At 35.1% G+C, this 20,813-nt stretch overlaps 2 protein-coding genes and 1 pseudogene across 2 annotated transcripts; 1 reads left to right on the plus strand and 2 right to left on the minus strand.

Moving 5' to 3' along the window:
• Positions 1-3,732: 3,732 nt before the first annotated feature.
• On the plus strand, positions 3,733-10,584 carry LOC140968766 (cellulose synthase A catalytic subunit 2 [UDP-forming]-like; annotated as a pseudogene).
• A 667-nt stretch (positions 10,585-11,251) lies between these two features.
• Positions 11,252-16,648, minus strand: LOC140968746 (protein S-acyltransferase 8-like). Its single transcript, XM_073429842.1, has 5 exons — positions 16,264-16,648; positions 14,966-15,151; positions 13,085-13,390; positions 12,716-12,949; positions 11,252-11,956 (listed from the first exon to the last, which is right to left on the minus strand). Exons 1-5 carry the CDS (start codon positions 16,300-16,302, stop codon positions 11,480-11,482), a joined length of 1,242 nt encoding a protein of 413 aa, XP_073285943.1. The 5' UTR covers positions 16,303-16,648; the 3' UTR covers positions 11,252-11,479.
• A 1,930-nt stretch (positions 16,649-18,578) lies between these two features.
• Positions 18,579-20,670, minus strand: LOC140968665 (light-harvesting complex-like protein OHP2, chloroplastic). The gene is made up of 2 exons (XM_073429690.1): positions 20,165-20,670; positions 18,579-18,877 (listed from the first exon to the last, which is right to left on the minus strand). The coding sequence occupies exons 1-2, from the start codon at positions 20,536-20,538 to the stop codon at positions 18,763-18,765; spliced, it is 489 nt and encodes a 162-aa protein (XP_073285791.1). The 5' UTR covers positions 20,539-20,670; the 3' UTR covers positions 18,579-18,762.
• Between the last annotated feature and the right edge of the window lie 143 nt (positions 20,671-20,813).

Genomic DNA, 20,813 nt, shown 5'->3' on the forward strand with positions numbered 1-20,813 from the left:
TTTCATTTTTTTTTAAATGACTGTCGGCAAGATCCTATTTTTCGACCCGACACTTTAAAATAAACCGAGTCAAAAGTTATAATATGTTCTTAAATTTTTTTTAACATTACATGTAATTTGTCATGTAATAATTCTTACGTTTCAGTGCATTTTGAGATTTCGTAACATTTTTTTTGTTTTCTCGGTATAATGTTTTTAAATATTGTATATAAATAATAAAAATATATTATATAAGAAATCATATAATTTGAAAGCATATATATTGTCGATTCTATTTATCCAATACAGATGCGTACCAAATTCATAAATGCCATATATTTATGTTGATCGCTTATTTTTTATGCTGACAGTGACTTTATACCGTACTGATTAATATTAATATTATTATTGTTTGAAAAATAATAACATACAAATTGCTCAAAACTTTAGGCTTAGCTAGAATAGTTCAGCATCGTATCTAGAAAATAATCGATTTAAAATTAATGTGAATGCGATCGAATCACACGTGTTGCATATATAAAAATTAATAATAAGTCTAAAAATTGTATTTTCATTAAAAAAATTCATTAGGCCTTAAATATTCGGATTTAAAAAAATAAAAATAAATTATCAGACTAAAAAAGCATTCAGAATTTATTTTGTGGTTTTTAGATTCCTATTTAAAAATATTCGACAAAGCGAAAAAATTAATAATTATTACATATAAATACTAAATAATTTCGTAGAATAATAATGCAAAACAATAATGATTTGACGGGGGAAAAAGATGGAACCAGCTTTTGAACAATTTCGGGGTTACAGCTAATGAAATAGACAGACCAACTTCACACAGTCAAGTGCTTTCACTTAGCTGTAATGAGTCCCACGATTGCGACACGTGGCTCATCTCCCGCCGTCGATCTAGGTGGTGTGTTTTTGTTTTCTGTCGGCGGAGATGGCTTGCAAAAGATACTCGGTACGGCCCACATTTTAATGGGTTTTTATATTATTTATATTGGGCCTTATGGGCCCCCCGTCTGGACTTTACTTTACTTCTTCTTATTCGGTGGGTGGTGTCGCATTCCACCGACGAAAACAGGTGAGGAGCGCGTGACCTTCAGCCGCCGTTGCCATGCTGTCCACATACGTTCATTTCTTGTTTGATGTTTGATTGATTAGGGTTTTTTTTTTAGCACTTTAAAATATATACTTTTGGTAAAGTAATTTAAATAATTTTTTTATTATTATTACAAAGTAGAAACATGATTTCTACATGGTTTTACTGTGAATATATAGTGTTATTATGGTAATTAAATAGAAACTTATACTTAAACTACACGTGTCCTTTATTAATTACTACCATGTTGTGGATTAATGTTAAGTACTTATATTAATCACGTCTTCCTTCCATCGAGATCGAACTGTCATAACATCGAAATTACTATATAATTATAAAAAAAAAAAAATCATACCAAACATTGACTATGTATTAACACAGATAAATAAATTTGATCTCATTCACTCTTACCAAATGCAGAANGATTCCAAATTTGTTAGGTTATAAACTCGAGGTTACACTGTTTAATATACTATAGACGTCTTTTATTCATCTTTTTCGATGGTAATTTTTTTTTAAAATCATGACTATTTTCATTATACCTATTGTTAACGAGAACATCAATATTAAATTCAAGATAGATATGATCTCAAAATGCTTGCTTATTGTATGGTATAACATTTTGATTTTATAAGTCATTTTTATTAGTTTAATGTATCAATGTTAGACAATTGCAACTAACGTAGAGTGTTGCACGACGTTGAATAATAGGAATGTTCTATATACTTTAGTAAATAGAAAACGACTATTTTTAAAAACAAAACATACTGTCTGGTTAATTGAGGATAATTTTCTCTAAAATGTAATTTAATTATTTTATTTGATTTATACTCTATTTGATATACTTTTTTTTTTGTTAAAGAATAAATAAACATAAACAGAAATAGAAAAATAAATTATTATGTATGATTATATTAAAGAACTTGGAACATGTGACCAAGCATTCCTGTGGCTGTACACATGCCCGGTCTTTAAATGCATGCATCAATTATTTTGACTGAAATATTTTCCTTGTAGCTCGCAGCTTAATTCGAATTCAAAAGATAGAATAATTTTACTTATAAATTTCAACTAAAATCTAAAAAGTTTAAATGTAATTTTTTAAAGAAATATCCATAACTATATATATATATATATAAACACTAAAACCATGAAGGTGATGCTAATAAAGAAACAAAGCATCAACGTCATCGAACCACGCACTCGAAAAATTTGGCATAAAAGTCACAATCCAAAATACAAGTGTTCAAAAATGTGAAAACAAGACGAAATTTTCCTTAAATTGTTTCGATTCTTTGAACCACCTTAATTAAAAGATACCTCCTCCTCCTTTCTTCTTCTTTTTTTCTTTCAAGTTACCAACCAATGCAGATCGATTAATTTATACCGCAGTGGAGGTGAATTTAACGGAAAGCATAATCTTTTACTTGATTTATTTTTAATATATTAAATTTTATGTTATTAATTTTGTATTTATAATATTTTTTTGTGAAATATAAACAAATCACTACCCCTTTTCCTCTAATTAAAATATTACATCTAATAGTACGATATATTTGGATTATGATACAAGTGGAAATCTCTAGGTTACACGTTTACCTCCAATTATAGGTTTTGTTACCGTAACTAATAGTCAATGACATATCATCCGTTTCACATTTTGTATCAATTCATTCGAATTAGTGATGTATTTTCCCATATATTTTTTGACAAAAAAAAATTATGTGAGATGGTCTCACGGATCGTATTTTGTGAGACGGATATCTTATTTATATCATTCATGAAAAAATATTACTTTTTATGCTAAGAATATTACTTTTTATTGTGAATATCGGTAAGGATGATCTGTCTCATAAGAGACCTACTCATCTTATTTTGTATTTATACTAGTAATTCTATGCTCATGCACATACAATTTGTATTTTACGTATAGGAATTGTCGGAGTAAAGTTAATATTTAGATTATCGACAAGTTCTATCAAAAAAAAATATTTGTTTTTTTTTAATGACGATGTAATTTTTTTTGAAAATTGTGTATTATCGACTATTATCATTTGAAAATTAATTTGTTTAATATATTAAAAATATTATTGTTATTTTGAAAATGATCATATCAAGAGATCGAAGATTAATGATTTAAATTATTGTTTTGATGAAAGAGTGGAAGATTAATGATTTAAATAAATATTCACATACACTATATATCTTTCTACAACTAAAAAAAAAAAGAGATATCTTTGTCTAATTTGTAAAATATTTTTTTTTTGCTGAATCCTATGAATAAATTTTTTCAATTAATAATTATAAATTTTTTTTTACGGTAATCCGCTTTACAATTATTTTTTGTTTTTGAAAAATCGCATTTATAAATTTTAATAATAAAACAAAAACGAATAAATAGCACATGACTATTGTGGGCCCCAGCGCGTGGAACTCTATCTTCTATAGTTGTACCCGATGTTTTCGATCAATCCATCACGGAAGAACCAGTTCCTTCTTGAATATTACCGTGTTGAAGATTCAACGCTTGTGTTTAAAATTCTATGTTTAAATTAATAAAACTAACAAATTACGTACATTTTTGTCTTCGAACCCCGTGGTAAACGATTCTGTGATCTACACCACCCCAGCTCACCACAGAACAAAAGTTGGGGAGAATAGGAAAGAGAGAGGGTATAGAGGGACCCTTTTCATAAACAGGGGGTTACCCTCAAGAAAAGAATCAAGGGGAAACGAAACAACACACACAACTACTCCCAAATACAAAAGAAGTCACTGTGATTAAAAAAACACCATTGTTTCATCTCCAAATGTGATATTGTTTTGTTTTCTTTAGTGTCTGTTGAGGTATCATTTTCAGTTGATTGTTTAATGGAAGGGGTTGTATGTTTAAGAGGAGAGAAAATATCAGAGGCCCCTTGCATTTCTTTCTTTCTTTCTTCGACGAGGGTGCGTGAAAATGGTGTTGTTTGATTTTTATGTTTACTTGTAATTCTGAGTGTTTGCGTGTGAGTGGAGAGAGGAGACTCGGTTTTTTTAGTCGTTCTTTCTTTTTGGGATGGATACTAAAGGCAGGCTTGTTGCTGGTTCACACAATAGGAATGAATTCGTGGTCATCAATGCTGATGATGTTGGAAGAGTGAGTGCTTTGAAAAGTTTTCATCATGATGTTGTTTCATGGGTTCATCTGTCAAATGGGTTGTACTTGGTTTCACTTTTTATGATAAATGTGGTTACTTTTTTCAAGCGTTTATGCGTTTTGGTTATATTTTTGTTTAAGTTTTTAGCGTCCATTGCATTTTGTTCTGGATGCTCAGATTTATTTACCATGTTCTTGATACAATTCTGTTTGTACAATCTGCCCTTTTTGCGTTAAACCTGATACAATTTCTGCGTCTTGTGAACGGCTTTTCCTGAATTAGTTTCTTTCACCTCCTTTTTGAGTTTCTAGATTTCAGAGCCGGTCAAAATTCTAGCTTCGGTTGCATTCTTTAATGACTTTACATTTTCCTGCATTTCTACCGCTTTTGATTCAAAATCAGTTTAATTGATTGTAAAAGTCTTGTGTTTTCTTGATTTGATAGCTCGTCCACACTTGAAAGATGTATTTTCCCAATCTCAGGTGACTTCTGTAAAAGAGTTGAGCGGGCAAAATTGCCAGATTTGTGGGGATGAGATTGAATTCACCGTAGATGGGGAGCCATTCGTTGCCTGCAATGAATGTGCATTCCCTGTTTGTAGATCTTGCTACGAGTACGAAAGAAGGGAGGGTAATCAAGCTTGTCCGCAGTGCAAAATCAGATACAAACGCATTAAAGGTAAAACTAGTTGCTGAAATTTTCTGAACTTTTGTCGGCTTTTTGTTATGCTTTTTATCACAGGCCCACTAAACTTTTACAGGGAGTCCTAGAGTTGACGGAGACGAAGATGAAGATGAATTTGATGATTTGGAGAACGAGTTTGACTATAACAGCGATGAAAGGAGACTCCCTTTGCAATTTTCTGAAGCAGGTCACTTTGCTCGCCATAATATTGGCCGGAGTGCATCTGGGATCACCGTTGCGTCGGAAGCGGACGCTTCAAATCTTAACTCAGATATCCCTCTTCTCACGTATGGTCAAGAGGTGGGTTGGTCATCAAAATTTTCCAGTGTCTTTTTGTTTCTTGAGGAAAGTTTTGGTTTTGATTCGAAAATTTTACTCAAACCCGGAATCTTGATGTTCGAGTGTTTTGATTTGAAATGTTTACTGAAGTCTCGAGTTTTTTGTGAAGGATGATACGATATCTGCAGACAAGCATGCTCTTATTATCCCACCATTTATGAGCCGTGGAAAGCGAATCCACCCGGCTCCGTTCTCCGACTCTTCCATGTCTTGTAAGTTTCCCTAGAACTTGGTTTAAATTATTTGTTTATTTTTCTTTAAAATTATTTTTCTGGGTTACAAATATTATTTGCCTACCGACATTTCAGTGCCACGGCCGATGGATCCGAAGAAAGACTTGGCTGTATATGGTTATGGTACCATTGCCTGGAAAGAAAGAATGGAGGAATGGAAGAGAAAGCAAAATGATAAGCTTCAAGTGGTTAAGCATCAAGGAGATAAAGGTGGTGTTAATGGAGATGAGCTGGATGATCCCGATTTACCCAAGTAGGTCCACTCTCTTTGATTGTTTTTTTCATTTATATTCGGTAAAGAAGTGTCGGTGGTCTGGATTGTTATGTGAAATTTCTATTGATTCTAAGTTTTTTAATAATGTATTAATGAGTGGTTGACTTGTTTCTGTAGTAACTACTCTTCTTTTTCATAGTTGGGATTTAATTACAAGGTTTAATTCATGAAACAACTGTTGGTGTACAAAGTTCCATTTTTTTTAACCTCGGGAGAATGTGATCTTTCATATCCCTTTGCTACATTGGCACCCTACGGATAGCAAGGCCATGATTTTGAACTCAAAGGTCTGTTACATTCTCCATTGGCAGAAAATGGAGAGTTTAATGGATAAAAGCTTAATTTTGTAATAATGTTGGAAACGAACCCTTTGCGAGGTTGGAACTTGGGACGATAGTCAAATTGCTTACCCGGAAGAGGATTTTGAATGTGTTTGTCATCCTTGATATTTCTTTATTTTCAAGATATATTAATCTTCAGTTGATTCGCATAAATTAAAAATTCTCAAGAAATTTTTACGTTGTAATGAAATAACTCCTAAGTTTGCTAGATATTTTCAAAGTAGAGATAGTTATTTCTTCCATTGCATAATAATATTTGTTAAATTTCATTACGATATGATTTTCAGGATGGATGAAGGCAGGCAGCCACTTTCCAGGAAGTTACCGATTTCTTCAAGCAAGATTAGCCCGTACCGAATAATCATTGTAATACGGATGGCGATTCTTGGGTTGTTCTTCCATTATAGAATCCTTCACCCTGTGAATGATGCATATGGATTATGGTTAACTTCCATTATTTGTGAGATATGGTTCGCTGTGTCGTGGATATTTGATCAGCTTCCAAAATGGTGCCCAATTGAGCGAGAAACGTACCTGGATAGGCTCTCACTGAGGTATATATCTATCTTTATATTTCCTCCATCCACACTGTTCGATTGCAATTTTTTTTTTATAAATTCACGTGAATTGAAATCTTTATCAGGTATGAGAAAGATGGAAAGCCCTCCGAGCTAGCTCCTGTGGACATATACGTGAGTACGGTGGATCCAATGAAAGAGCCGCCTCTTATTACAGCAAACACAGTTCTTTCTATACTTGCTGTGGATTATCCGATTGACAAGGTTGCATGCTATGTCTCGGACGATGGTGCTGCAATGCTTACTTTTGAAGCTCTGTCTGAAACATCTGAGTTTGCCCGAAAATGGGTCCCATTCTGCAAGAAATATAGCCTAGAGCCTCGGGCTCCTGAATGGTATTTTGCTCAAAAGGTCGACTATTTGAAAGACAAGGTCGAGCCAACATTTGTGAGAGAACGTCGTGCTATGAAGGTGTCCTACTCTTTCACTGTAGTTGTTTGATAATTTTCTGTTTTTCTCTTTGTACACTTATTTTCTTTGTGAAATGTAGAAAAAGATGCTCGTATTCCATTCAGTAAACATACCATTTTTTTGTTTTAGTCACTCTGAGTCCCTAGAAAATCTAGTCATCCACTGAGTAAGTTCTGTTTCGGTGCAAGTTTAATGGCTGCAACTTGTCTGCTGTGATTGCTTTCATGCAGAGAGAATACGAAGAGTTCAAAGTTCGAATAAACGGATTGGTTGCCACAGCACAGAAGGTTCCTGAGGATGGTTGGACCATGCAGGATGGTACTCCATGGCCCGGAAATAATGTTCGAGACCATCCAGGAATGATACAGGTATAATAAAAAAATTCATCGTCGCCATTATCGTATCTATTTGATGAAGAAGACGCAGCAACATATTATTTACAAATAAATGCTGTTTTTTCATTTCAGGTGTTCCTTGGTCAAAATGGTGTTCGGGATATTGAAGGGAATGAGTTGCCTAGGCTTATATATGTTTCTCGTGAGAAGAGGCCGGGTTTTGAGCATCACAAAAAAGCCGGTGCTATGAATGCTTTGGTATTTCAATCTTGTTTATTTTCTCTCTCGAGATTGGTTTTTGACATATTAAGCTATCTTATTCATTCTCTTTGTTTTTTAAATGTGATTCCAGATAAGGGTGTCGGCTGTCATCTCCAATGCACCTTACCTACTCAATGTTGATTGTGACCACTAGATAAATAACAGCAAAGCCCTTAGGGAAGCTATGTGTTTCATGATGGACCCTCAATCTGGAAAGAAAATATGCTACGTGCAATTTCCTCAAAGATTTGATGGAATTGATAAGCATGATCGATATTCGAATCGTAATGTTGTCTTTTTCGATGTACGTGAGACTCCTTTTGTGGATATTGGATTAATCCTTTCATAAGTTTCATCTTCGGGAAGCTAATTTTCTCATGATTTCTAACAGATAAATATGAAAGGACTTGATGGGATCCAAGGTCCGATATATGTTGGAACTGGATGTGTCTTCAGGAGGCAAGCACTTTATGGATATGATGCCCCCAAGAAGGCGAAGCCCCCTGGTAAAACATGCAATTGTTGGCCAAAATGGTGTTGCTTCTGTTTTGGATCGAGAAAGAAAAACAAGAAAAAGATGTCGAAGGATAAGAAAAAAAATACCAAAGTTAGGGAAGCTTCGACACAGATTCATGCTCTAGAAAATATCGAGGAAGGAATCGAAGGTGAGTTGAAACTATGGGGTTGCAATAATAGCTCTTGTTGTGGCTGCACTGATCAAAACTTGTTGTTAGGTTGCTGTATGCTTTAATTAATTTGAGTTGTACAATTAAAATTAGTTAACAGGACAGAGCTCGACCCCATAAAAAATGTCAAGAGTCATCGATACCCTTTTTCAAGAATCTGATGAATGCTTCTATTTCCCCTTTTTTGGGCAGGAGTTGACAATGGAAAATCATCCCTCATGCCCCAAATAAAGTTCGAAAAAAAATTTGGACAGTCACCTGTGTTCATTGCTTCGACACTTCTAGAAGATGGTGGTGTTCCTGCTGTAGCAAGTTCTGCATCGCTCTTAAAGGAAGCTATCCATGTCATTAGTTGTGGTTATGAAGATAAAACTGAATGGGGAAGAGAGGTGTGTTTTCTCTGCATATAAAGTTTTCTTCACAACATTTTCTTGATTTATATGTTCTCACACCTCTATTCTTCCACAGATTGGATGGATTTATGGTTCTGTCACTGAAGATATCTTAACTGGTTTTAAGATGCATTGTCATGGTTGGCGATCTGTTTATTGCATACCCAAAAGGCCTGCGTTTAAGGGGTCGGCCCCGATCAATCTTTCCGATCGTTTGCACCAAGTTCTTCGATGGGCCTTGGGATCAGTTGAAATTTTCTTGAGCAGGCATTGCCCGATTTGGTATGGATATGGGTGTGGTCTAAAACCACTAGAGAGATTTTCGTACATAAACTCAATCATCTATCCATTGACTTCTATTCCCTTGATTGCTTATTGTACCTTGCCAGCAGTCTGTCTCCTCACCGGAAAATTCATTGTCCCTGAGGTAAGCTCTGTTCCAGAATTGAGCTACTTTGCATGCTGTTTCGAATTTTTTCCTGCTCATTACGTGGACCGTCCTTAAAGGCCTTTGTATCCACAGCACAATGCGCTGAGGGCTAGAATTCTATTAGATCTTCTTTAGTAGGTCGCAATCGTCATCTCCTCATATAAGTGAATATTGGGATATATGCGGTATAAAGTAACATTAAATTATAGTAACGATGAACCGTGATCTTAATATTATGAATTAAATTTTATAATATGTTCTGTGAGTTACAAGATCACACCCAAGCAGCAACTTCTTTATTACCTTTAATGGCATTGGTGCTGATATGTTTCTTGTTCATCTACAGATAAGCAACTATGCCAGTATACTTTTCATGGCTCTCTTTATATCGATCGCTGCAACGAGTGTCCTAGAAATTCAGTGGGGACGTGTTGGGATAGATGACATGTGGAGAAACGAGCAATTTTGGGTAATTGGTGGCGTCTCATCCCACTTCTTTGCTCTGATCCAAGGTCTCCTCAAGGTCTTGGCTGGTGTGAACACAAATTTCACTGTTACTTCCAAAGCCGCAGACGATGGAGATTATTCTGATCTCTATCTTTTCAAATGGACCTCATTGTTGGTCCCTCCGCTGACACTAATGATCATCAACATCATTGGCGTTATAGTTGGTATATCGGATGCCATAAGCAATGGGTACGAATCATGGGGTCCTTTATTTGGCCGTTTGTTTTTCGCAATTTGGGTCATTCTCCATTTATATCCCTTCCTCAAAGGTTTCATGGGAAGACAAAACAGGATTCCCACCATCATTGTGGTGTGGTCCATTCTTCTTGCTTCTATATTCTCATTGTTGTGGGTACGAATCAACCCGTTTTTGTCGAGAGACGGTATAATACTTGAAGTCTGCGGGTTGAATTGTGATTAATGATGTCAACCACAGCCTTTATGCGTTTATACGTGGAAAATTTTCGTGGTAACTTCAGAAAACAGAAGAATTTCAAGGGAAAGATCCCAATCTTTGATGGACATGAAGTGGAAAGATTTCATTTGAAGAAGGTATGGGCGATTTGTGTGTAGATAAAAAAGGGTTGCGATGCACACATTTATATTTGTTTTCATCAATTCTTTGGATAAATTATGTTGTTCCGTGATTCTAAAAGAAAATAAAGTTTTTAAAGTATTTTTTCATAAATTATATTTCCTTCTTGCAAAGGATGTTCATCCAAGAACCTTTTTCTTCTTGTTTTAGACTCGAGGGTCTTGTTTTGTGTCTTTCTCTGTAAACTTCATATTCATTTCTGGCCTTTATTTTGTGCAGTATTACTATTACCAATTGTAGATGTATCCACCACTGTTATATAATAAAACAAGGCTTGTACAATTTTCTCTTCGAATTTGTATCTCAGAGATTAGTATATTATTCAAATTACTCGTTCGGTGCCATGATTGTAGAATAATTGAGTGATATCACTACTTGTTGCATAAAAACCTTATGATAATGAATTTGCTCTCTTGGTTTCATGAAATGACGAAAATTTTATTCACATAATTTCTATAAATTTTTAATAAAAAATATATATTAAATGCGTGTTTTTTTTTCCGAGTTATGTAACATGATTATATACTCCCAGCAATAATATTTTCTGTTTACATAGACTAGGGATGGCAAATTTTTGGTTTAACCGACCGTATTGATTTTAATCGATTGTTCACCTCTATGTAGCCATTATTGGCTGGCCCCTAGGCCAAGGCCGCCGGTACCTTATGCTACAAATGCCACTCTTCTTGCTACACCAATCATGGTGTACCCGAGATACAGACAAGAACACGCTGAGTATTGGTCACGAGTTATCGCAAAATTATCCATAATGGAGGTTTTTGAACAAGAAAAAATAGCATACAATATGAAACAAAATATATATTAAAAACCATCAATGATTGACCTCCGAGGTTAATTACACAAAGAATACCAATTCCAGAAAACACGACCACATAAAAGATCAATAAAAAGCCTGTTTAGTTTAGGGAAAATACAATACAAGGGAAAAGAAAGCAATTACCCCTCGCGCTACATAAATAATCAGGAAAAATATTAGATTGAGATCAGAAGATCAAAAGAGTCAGGAATATGAAGTACATCTGAAACTCCCTGCCTAAGATTGAATATTAAACACATGGCATATTTCCTCCAAAGTCCAAAAGCGATACCATAATCAAGCATGTAAAAATGTAACCTTTTCCGAAGTGTGAATCTCATCAACTGCCCTTCTCAGTGTTCATTGATATGCTTCTTTTGGAGTTACATGAGTCCCCTCCGATCCAATCTCCCAGCTTCCACTTCTTCTTCGCCAACTTGAGTGTCTCACATCTGATTGCATGGCGGGAACTCGCCTATCAGATCCAAAAACAGAATCACCTTCAGAGGAATTATGATGGGGAACATCGCTTCCTCTGCTACGAATATCTGCTTCAATATCTTCAATGTTGTGACGCTGCGAGATCTTCAAAAAATCTCCACCAATATCCAGATCATCTTCCACTTTCATGCGTCGATCCTCGCCTGTATCAACAGGTTCAGCATCCCGGGTAGTAGGCAGAGTAGGCCTTTGCGGTTCCTCTTGTACAAATGCGAGGAATTTGTTTTTTGAAGGTTTTACCATCGTACAAAATACTTCCAAAAAGTTATTTAAACACCCACGATCATAAACATTGATTCTGTTTTCAGCTCTATAGCGGAAATTTTCATAGGTTGTCTGCAGAAACACAACAAAGAGAATTTGAATTAAATGCAACCGGGTGAATAGAACTATATCATGGAAATATCACACGTGATATAATAATGATTCTCAACAGCCAACACCACCAGAGAGTTGGAATAATTTAAAAGGGAACAATGTCAGATAAGGTAGAATTTTTCATTTTACATCAATTCATTCTAGTGCTCTATCTCTATGCGGCATTATCCTTAAATGAACTTTTGACGGAACTTGGGATTCTGACTGCTATATTAAGGGCATTACTAGCCTCCTTCAGATTTTCTCTCTACAAGCCAATCCAAATCACCACCCTCATGCTTTCCTTCTTTTCCCCAAAAATATATAACCATGAATACATTTTATCTTCCTTTCAAATAAACGCCAACAGATTCCCTACTTCCGAACCCACTCAACATCATTTATTTTTTCAAGTATAGTGAAGGATTCCAGAACAAGGGAACAACCCATTCAGCAACCAACCATGCAGTGATGTGCTAGTATGCGCCTCAAAGCCCAGAAAATAAAATGATATCCACTTATGTCATTACCATGATTTCCTGATTGGCTGTCAAGGAGGTATCAAATTCTGATAAAAAAAAAAAAATAGCACAAAATTTTCACAGCACAAACCACATTAGCTCCTTTTAGAGTTTCTTGAATAATCAAAAACCAAACTCTAACAACCAACCAACGATAATCAGATTAACAAGCAACAAGACCAAAAATAGGACAAATAAATAAAACAATAAATCCAACCTGATTTGTGCCTATTAGATAAAGGTGAAACCCGGTAAGCCCACCAACAAACCACAAGGAAATAAAACAATATGCCATCAGAATTACAGATGCCGGAGATTCTTTCATTGCTTTCCATACAGTCCCATGATGATCATCCATCAGAACCTTGATGTACAAAGCAGACATCGCAAACACGTAGACACAAAGAAGTGTAGCAGAAGAGACAAAAGAAAAGAAAAACCGGTAGTTTCGCTGCACATTGAAAAATTGAAGAGCCAGTTAGCCCACTAACGTAAAAACACAGTAAAAAAAATAAAGGGAATGATAATGCATCTAAAAAGGATGTGGTGATCCAAATGTAAACAGTCTCATGATGAATTGACGTACCAATCCTATGCACTGGCCAACCCAAGGGCAGTGGTGATCAAAACGCTCCACACAATTGTTGCAAATGGAGCAATGTGAGCAACGAGGAGGGCGATAGAGCATGCAAGTATCACAATATTTAACTCTTACAGGAAGTCCATTGACCATCACTTCTTTAGTTCGAGGAAACTGGAGGCTTGGTGTCTGCCGCCCACCAATCTCCACTGATGCTGAATTGTCATAACGAAATTCTTCTTCAGGTGGATGTGAATTACGCGGTACAATACCTGGATCACGAGCTGAAGTAAGGAGAAGAAGCACCAAAACCTGTCAAAATTAGTTAAATCTCATTATAAACCAACAAATACTTGAATTAGTATAAAACATGACTCGAGAGAAATGCCATTAAATAGAGCAGAGTGAAAAGAGAGCGAATAAAGGTAAGTGGATTGCATAATTGGAATAAAGGCCATGGATCGAATATAAAAATTTAAGGGTAAAGTCAATGTATAAGATATAGCTGGAGCCAATTTGCAATCCACGCGTGCTGAGAACAGAAAACAAGCACTTTGTCCAGTAAATCATTTAATAATCACCGTTAAGCATGCGTGATAAGTTGGCATCTAGTTTAAGCTAGTAATAAATGCACATGCGTTGCGAATGTGAAACAAACTAAAATACAGATGTATTTTAATTAAAAAATTGGACTTTAAAAGTAGTAAAAGGACCATTGAGTAACTCATAATATGGGATAAAATGCTACAATGCAAAATTAAAGAGGGAAATTGGAAAGAAGTTTTGTATGTATTCATTCAATCAAATGAAGAGTAGAGAGAGTGTAAATTGGGTATTTATAAGGAGCTTCACCACAAAATCAAAAAGGGTCCCTTTCCATCTTTATCTTTTCTAGCAACAGCACATATACGTTGTATGTATAATATAATCATATGAATATTATGTTTTGTACACATGGTGCACTTAAAGTTCTTGATTTAATTATAATACTCTAGAAATTAAATTAAATATGACTTGAGATTTAGTAAAATTATTTTTTTATAATCGCACACTCTATTACACTAAATAAATGTAGAATCCATAACAATTCAATAAATGAAATACATATATGATAAGATCTTAAGAAAAAATGATTTTTCCTTTTTTTTTAAAGAGTCGAGTTCAAGAACAAATTGTGTATTGAAGCTAAAATGCCTGAAGGGCAACTTGGGATTAGGAAGAAGGTTTTACTAAAAGGTAGTTACGACTAAAAACTCTCGCTTTATTAATAGTGTAAATAGACAAGGAGACACGGAAAATTAAATGCAATTTCTAATAAGGAGAACTTTTACGTAAATGAGTAAATACTTGGCAAAAAAATGGTCGACATACATGAGAAGATGCAGCCACGGCGTCATTGGTGAGAAGGTAAACTAACATGTCACCGTTGTGCAAAGAGAGTGGGTATTCGGGTAATTTCACACATTGACATACCATAGAAACCAAGACAGTTACTACGATGGCCATTGCTTAATCCTTGCTATATAGGTACAGATACATCAACACCGAAGAACTGATGGATGTTTCATTTTTACATGGCTAGTATCTTTTTTCCTCTAGCATACAAGACCCTCACCACCGGCCTTATCCGGCATCAACTATACCTGCTAGTACAACAGCTCCCTCAGGTGCGAACTATGCTTTACCTAATGAAATATAACATAGTCTACACTCTACTGGAAGTTCAGGAATATGGCCAAAAAAAAAAATGTCCACACATCCTTGCCACTTAGAACATCTATAATTGCATCATACAAAAGGTGGGGGAAAGTGCATGCCAACCAAAATTTTAAAGAGTGCCATGTTATTAAAGAAAGCATCTAAGAGTAAAAAAGTATTGGCACTGACATGAATTGTGAAGAGAATAGCGACAATCATAATAGCATATCCTGCATTATGCGAGGAAAACTCATGGCGGAGATGCCTTGCAACAAAAACACAAAACACAGCGACTGGGCCGATTATTAACAATAAGGTGACGAGCAATGACCTCGCATCAGGGCCAAATATCAATCTCCCACCAAGGAAAAAGATCTGCAAGAGGTGGATGATGAAAATGTTATTCAACTTATAAAATCCAGACCAGTACCAGAGTATTTATGAGAATTTATGACATTTATAATGTTTAGTTTCCACACTTTAACCCTTTTTAATAGTTTAATAAAGAATAATACTAACCACAGTGGATGCAAGTTCTCACTTCCTACCCTTTTGTGTTAAAATTCTATAACTCCAGAGACGCACAAGTAAAGGCACCGACCAAACACACATGGCCAATTTTTAGCTCTTTTCCCTGTGCAAGAACGCTTCACTTTATTTTATCACCTTGGTGGCAAACTTAAGTTAGTATTGTGTAATGACTAATGAGTGTAAGGATGTGTAGTACTTCATGATTCGAAATGCATGTGAGCCCCACGTGTAGGATACGATTTTAATTACATCATTAACTGCAGTGAGGAAACATACTACTATCCCCTAAACCATTCTAAGATCACATTCTCCAATATCAATACAACAAGAAATATCCGTCAAAGAAATGACTTCCAGCCCAAAAAAATAATCACTGAGAACATATAATCATCAAAGAAACCAGTTTTTTTGATAACCTTCATTCCAAGACATTTTTATCCATTGCCCTGTAGAATTAACATTTGATTATCAAGAAACTTACCATTAAACGCCTGATGTTATTTCAAGAAGTTACAGAAGATTGTTTTGCAGATATAGATTTAGAAAAGAAGAAAGAAACAGCATCCATCATCATTATACATATTAATCATCTATGAGACCTCAATAAAGCAAGAGTTAGCTGTAAAAGCCCCAGCATTAGAGATAAAGTCCACACCCTTAAATTTCAACTAAAGTTATCCAAGTTATCATGACAAGCACTCTATAACGTCCACGACTTCCTAACAGTACTGGACAAGATCCATTTCCACTCAAAAAAAATAAGCACAGAAATGAACTTAAAATACTAAAAATATTTTTTTTAATGCTGATAACACTGATAAAGGGAAAAACACAGCCATAGTCTAAGCCAGAGTGCAAGCATAACATACACCCCAGAAAAGAGGAACCCAGAAATTTGAAGTATGAACAAACAGTAAAAGTACCAAAAAATAAAAGCGCATAAACAAAAATCTCACATTGTTCCCCTTCCAAACTTCGTACACGCGCTTAGCCATTCAGTGAAAACAGCAGCGATGAAGAAAATAAAAAGAGAGCTAAAACCACGCCGCCCTGATCTGTCCTAAGCTGGAAAGGAGTCAAAGATTTGGAACTTGCAGTGAATGTCCATCTCCTTTATCTCAACGTTCAACCGCGACCAAACACAATTGCACAAGTGAGCGATTTCAGTAACAAAATTGGGGCTGGATTTTGAAAAAAGATGAGACCTTTCGGCAGGATTTTTGAAATAAAAGTAGGGGGCTTAATAATCTTCCTGGCTTTCTGTGATCTGATGATGAGAGAGGGAGTGCGGTTTTAGAATTTTGGAAACGAGGGCTTAATTTTTAAATTAGGAATGTGTGGGGAAAAGAGACCTCCAACTTTAATTTAATTTAAAACCTAAAAAAAAAAACCTATTATTTATCGTGTAACTGCTCACCTGTTTTCATATACAGCTTATCATAGGATACACTAAATCATAATTTGGATCCATTTTATCATTTTATATTTCTTGAATTTTCATGCGGTTCGTGGAATGAGACAAATAATAATAATATATTATATATGAATAATAAGTCAACGGATATAGATAACAAAATGATATATTGTTGGTGATGAAAACTTGAATATGACAAATAGCGGCAAGTTGAGTTTACTGTTTAAATCTGTGTCTTTAAGAAAAATTTATCTACCCTGATGCTTCGGTGGTTGGTAATTCTCTTAAAAAATACAACTTCTCTTGTAATAAGCACAATAAATTACAAGCACAATAAATAAGAAAAATCTCTCTCCTTGTTTGTGAAAAGAATGATATGAAGACAAGATGAATGCAAAATAGTGTTCACAAATCTGATTAATAATTGATTCAAATGATATTTGATGCTCTATTTAAAATTATCAATATGCATGAACATGTTATTTCACTAATTGAGGCGTCTCTTCGTTCTAAAGTCAGATAAAAAACTTCAAATGACATAATCTAGATGCATTGGTTCACGAAAACTGGTATCTATTTGTCAAACAGTACTATAGCTGTCTAGGCGCCACTTATCTGGTGCTTGAGCACCTCTTTCTATCCTGGTAGCAGCCCAGATCGATAATGCAGAGTTGAAGAGCCTAAATGGGCGCCTCAACGCCTTGCATGCGCACAATGAGGCACTTAAAGCGCCTCTAGGGGCGCATGAGCGCTTCTCTTGCACACAGGAGCGCCTCCCTTGCGGTCTGGAATTTTCCAGGAGCACATGGAGCTTCTCTTTTAGGCGTCTCAGCGCTTCTCATTTTTTCTAAAAAATTTTAAGGTAGTTTTTAGGCACAAATTTGAATCTGTTTTATTCGATCGAATCTTTTTCGTCTTTTTTTAGCTTAATTTATACTTATTAATTCTAAAACATCATAATATATATGATTCTAATAATTTGTAGAACTTAACGACACATCATATGAAACATGAATACATCATATGAAACATGAATGCGTAATCATTTCATATCAACGGCTACGTGTAGTATTGTCATATACTAATATTATCATATTCATATTCATATATACTACTTGATTATTTAACTAAGTTTTGCCAAAAAAAAAAAGTGTCATACATGGAAAAAAATAAAAATAGGGCTGGCATGAATTAATAAATTATAGACGTTAAAAATTGAAATCTCTAAGTATATATAGTATTTGAATTACAGTTATAATTCATTTGAGACTATCACAATGGAAATATTTGTTTCTGTATATCTATCACCATCATTGTAATACTTTTCGCATAGATAATGATTTCTGTTACAATAATTCTTTTTGTAATTAACCAAATAAGATATTTAGAGTGATGTTATTTTTAAAAAAATGATGTGTACTTTCGATATTGCGATCATTAGATGTATTAGTTCTGTATATATTCGTTGCGCACATGTCTAGTCGATTTTTTTCAACTTTTTCAATTGGTTCAATATGATAATATGTGAAATGCGAAAGGAATAAAGATGGAAATGAAAAAAAGGGAAAAGTAAAATTCCATTTCATAGCCCTTTATCCACAATGGCTTTGGATTGGAATGGTCTGCAGGCTCAAAATTTCAGATGAGTTCGAACTTTAATCATTTTTAAAATCAAATAAATAATCACGATCACCTGCTTTTTTCAGAATATAGTAACCTTATTTCATATTTAAATAGTCTATTCATTGTTAATGGACAGACTCAAAAGCAAGACAGACTTGCTGTAATGATACGAACAATAAAAGTTGGCATTAAGTTGAAGCAAAATATGCGCAGAGGTTAAATGAGTACACAGTGTGACACAAAAAAGGAGCTTCAGCATTCAAAAATTACGTGTTCTTGCGAGCTAAGAAGATCGTTGGCCGAAATGATCGCAGCACAAGAAGCTGAATACGTAAAAAGCAACCCAAATTTAACAAACAATATATGATCATTACATTAAGTTACACTCACGGACCTGAGAGATCGAGAAAAGTATGCATCATTCGAGATCGAGAATCCCGAAATTGGAGAGGAGGATTTTAACTTGATCCACAAAGTCTGAGCCTGTAGCATACTCTGTTAACATTCCAACAGCAAAGCCAAACATAGCCCACCTGGTCGACCCGATATTTTCAACTCATAAACAAGACTTTGTTACAGATGCTAATGGCAAAGAAGCCAGGCAACGGAAAAAAATAATAGATTACAAATTAAAATGACATTCTTACAAGAAATAAAATTCATTAACAATGATATAATATGCAAATGAAGGATAAAGCATCCTTCTCACCAATCTTCTATGAAAAAATAAAATTACCACCCGATATGGATGCAGAGATGCAATTGAATCTAACCAGATGAAAGACAACGTGGGTAACTATTTAGGTTCAAATGTTTATTTTTCAAGCCAATTTTCGATGATGAGGTGAAGTTAAATGATTTCACGCCTCGACTACTCAGAACTCTGAGTGTTTGATAGCAGGATCTTTTCTAAGAAAAATGGTTGCATAAAAAAGCATGTGTATTTGGTTCGACTTTCAGTTTTTAGAAAAATGCTTATAAAAGAGAGAAGGTAGAAAATATGATTATTTGGGCGTTTGCTTTTGTTTTTCCCCCCGAAAAGCATTTGAAAAGCCCCTGCTTCAGAAGAAAGGGATCATAAAAAGAAAGATTGGAGTTTATAAATCATCTCGAGAATTCATCTTGAGTGTAGAGTTAAAAATGGCATGCGCAGATACACTAAAGTCTCGAGAAGGGGCAGATGCTAAGGCAATAACATTTGTGCTTGCTGAGTCTGTTTCTCAAGTAAATGCATGTCAACAAATATGTCAGCAAAAATTATCATAAAAAATTGATTTTTCTACAACGTCGAGAGAAGATTCGGAAGCTAAAGCTCACTTTGCCGTGTTTCTGATCTTATTTAGGTATGCGCATCTCATCTGACTCATGCCATAAAGATTTCTACCAAAATCTAGACATTACTCAGTTCACAAAACTACAGGCGGGATTCTTTGGCTACCAACTCAAAATTTCATTTGCGATCACAAATCAGCTTTACAAGCAATTATATGGTGGCTTATAAGGTTGAGAGGATATCCGTTTCAAGTTCCCGGATTCTCAAGCTATCATAATTGAATATTGGTCACACCTGAAATATGAAGAATTGAGTTTTCTCAAAGGAAGTTATGCAAATTTATATTTTCAACCACATGAATTCAGCAATTAATCCCGAGCTGTCAAATTTGGTACCAACAAAAAACTAAAAACTATATCATACTCACTCTAATCATGCCAATTTCAATCCAAATCAAGAGAGAGCAGACGAAATCATTATCCATAATCCAAATATAGACCATAAATTAAAAAGAGACGAGGGATCGGTACAAAAGCTCCTTGATTACCTGCCGTTGCTTATTTCATTCTTGCCAATGAACCCAAAGAAGGGTCCTTGATCAGCCTCCTCAAGCTTCTTCTCCTTGAAATATTCTTGAAGTTCTTTAGCCCTCTGCCTCTGAAACTCCAAAGTGACCACATTCTTGCCTTCCACGCCACCGTCGACCGCCTTCTTGGGAGGAGCACTCGATGGCGGAGTGGCTGACGGTGGGATAGGCTTTACAGGTGCAGGAGCCACTGGTCTTCGTAAAGGGCCCTCGGACTGTGAGCTCTTTACGGTAAGTTTGACAGTTGACGGCGAAGAAGAAGAAGGAGCTGAGTTTGGAGATGGAGGGTTGCGGAGTTTGATGCATGAAAATGAAGGTGGCGATGCTACTGACATTTTTCCCCTGACGTGTTCCCCCTGCTACGGATGGAAATCCCTGTACAATTTTACTATCTTTCTTCTTATTCGTTATTTTCCTTGTTTTGTGTGGTTGATAAGTTCGGAAAAGATTGTGCATCAGTGATGGTTTCGGACCAGGATGTGGATAAGTTGACATGACCATACTTTTGCATGTATCGTTAAAATGTTTTTTTTTAATAAAGTGACAACCAGCTAAACCTCGAACCTCGGTCCCCGACTTATTACAATAATCTATAAATCAGGTCAAGTAA

This window comes from Primulina huaijiensis, unplaced genomic scaffold, assembly GCF_012295235.1.
Source record: "Primulina huaijiensis isolate GDHJ02 unplaced genomic scaffold, ASM1229523v2 scaffold37775, whole genome shotgun sequence".
NCBI lineage: Eukaryota > Viridiplantae > Streptophyta > Magnoliopsida > Lamiales > Gesneriaceae > Primulina > Primulina huaijiensis.

Coding starts and splice junctions, on each gene's coding strand:
- LOC140968746 (XM_073429842.1), bottom strand. CDS start 16,302: ATGGCTAAGCGCGTGTACGAAGTTTGGAAGGGGAACAAT. Junction 15,152..16,263: donor AAGTTTGGAAGGGGAACAAT/GTGAGATTTTTG, acceptor CACCTCTTGCAG/ATCTTTTTCCTTGGTGGGAG. Junction 13,391..14,965: donor CTATTCTCTTCACAATTCAT/GTCAGTGCCAAT, acceptor TAATTTTGACAG/GTTTTGGTGCTTCTTCTCCT.
- LOC140968665 (XM_073429690.1), bottom strand. CDS start 20,538: ATGTCAGTAGCATCGCCACCTTCATTTTCATGCATCAAACTCCGCAAC. Junction 18,878..20,164: donor AATGAAATAAGCAACGGCAG/GTAATCAAGGAG, acceptor CGGGTCGACCAG/GTGGGCTATGTTTGGCTTTG.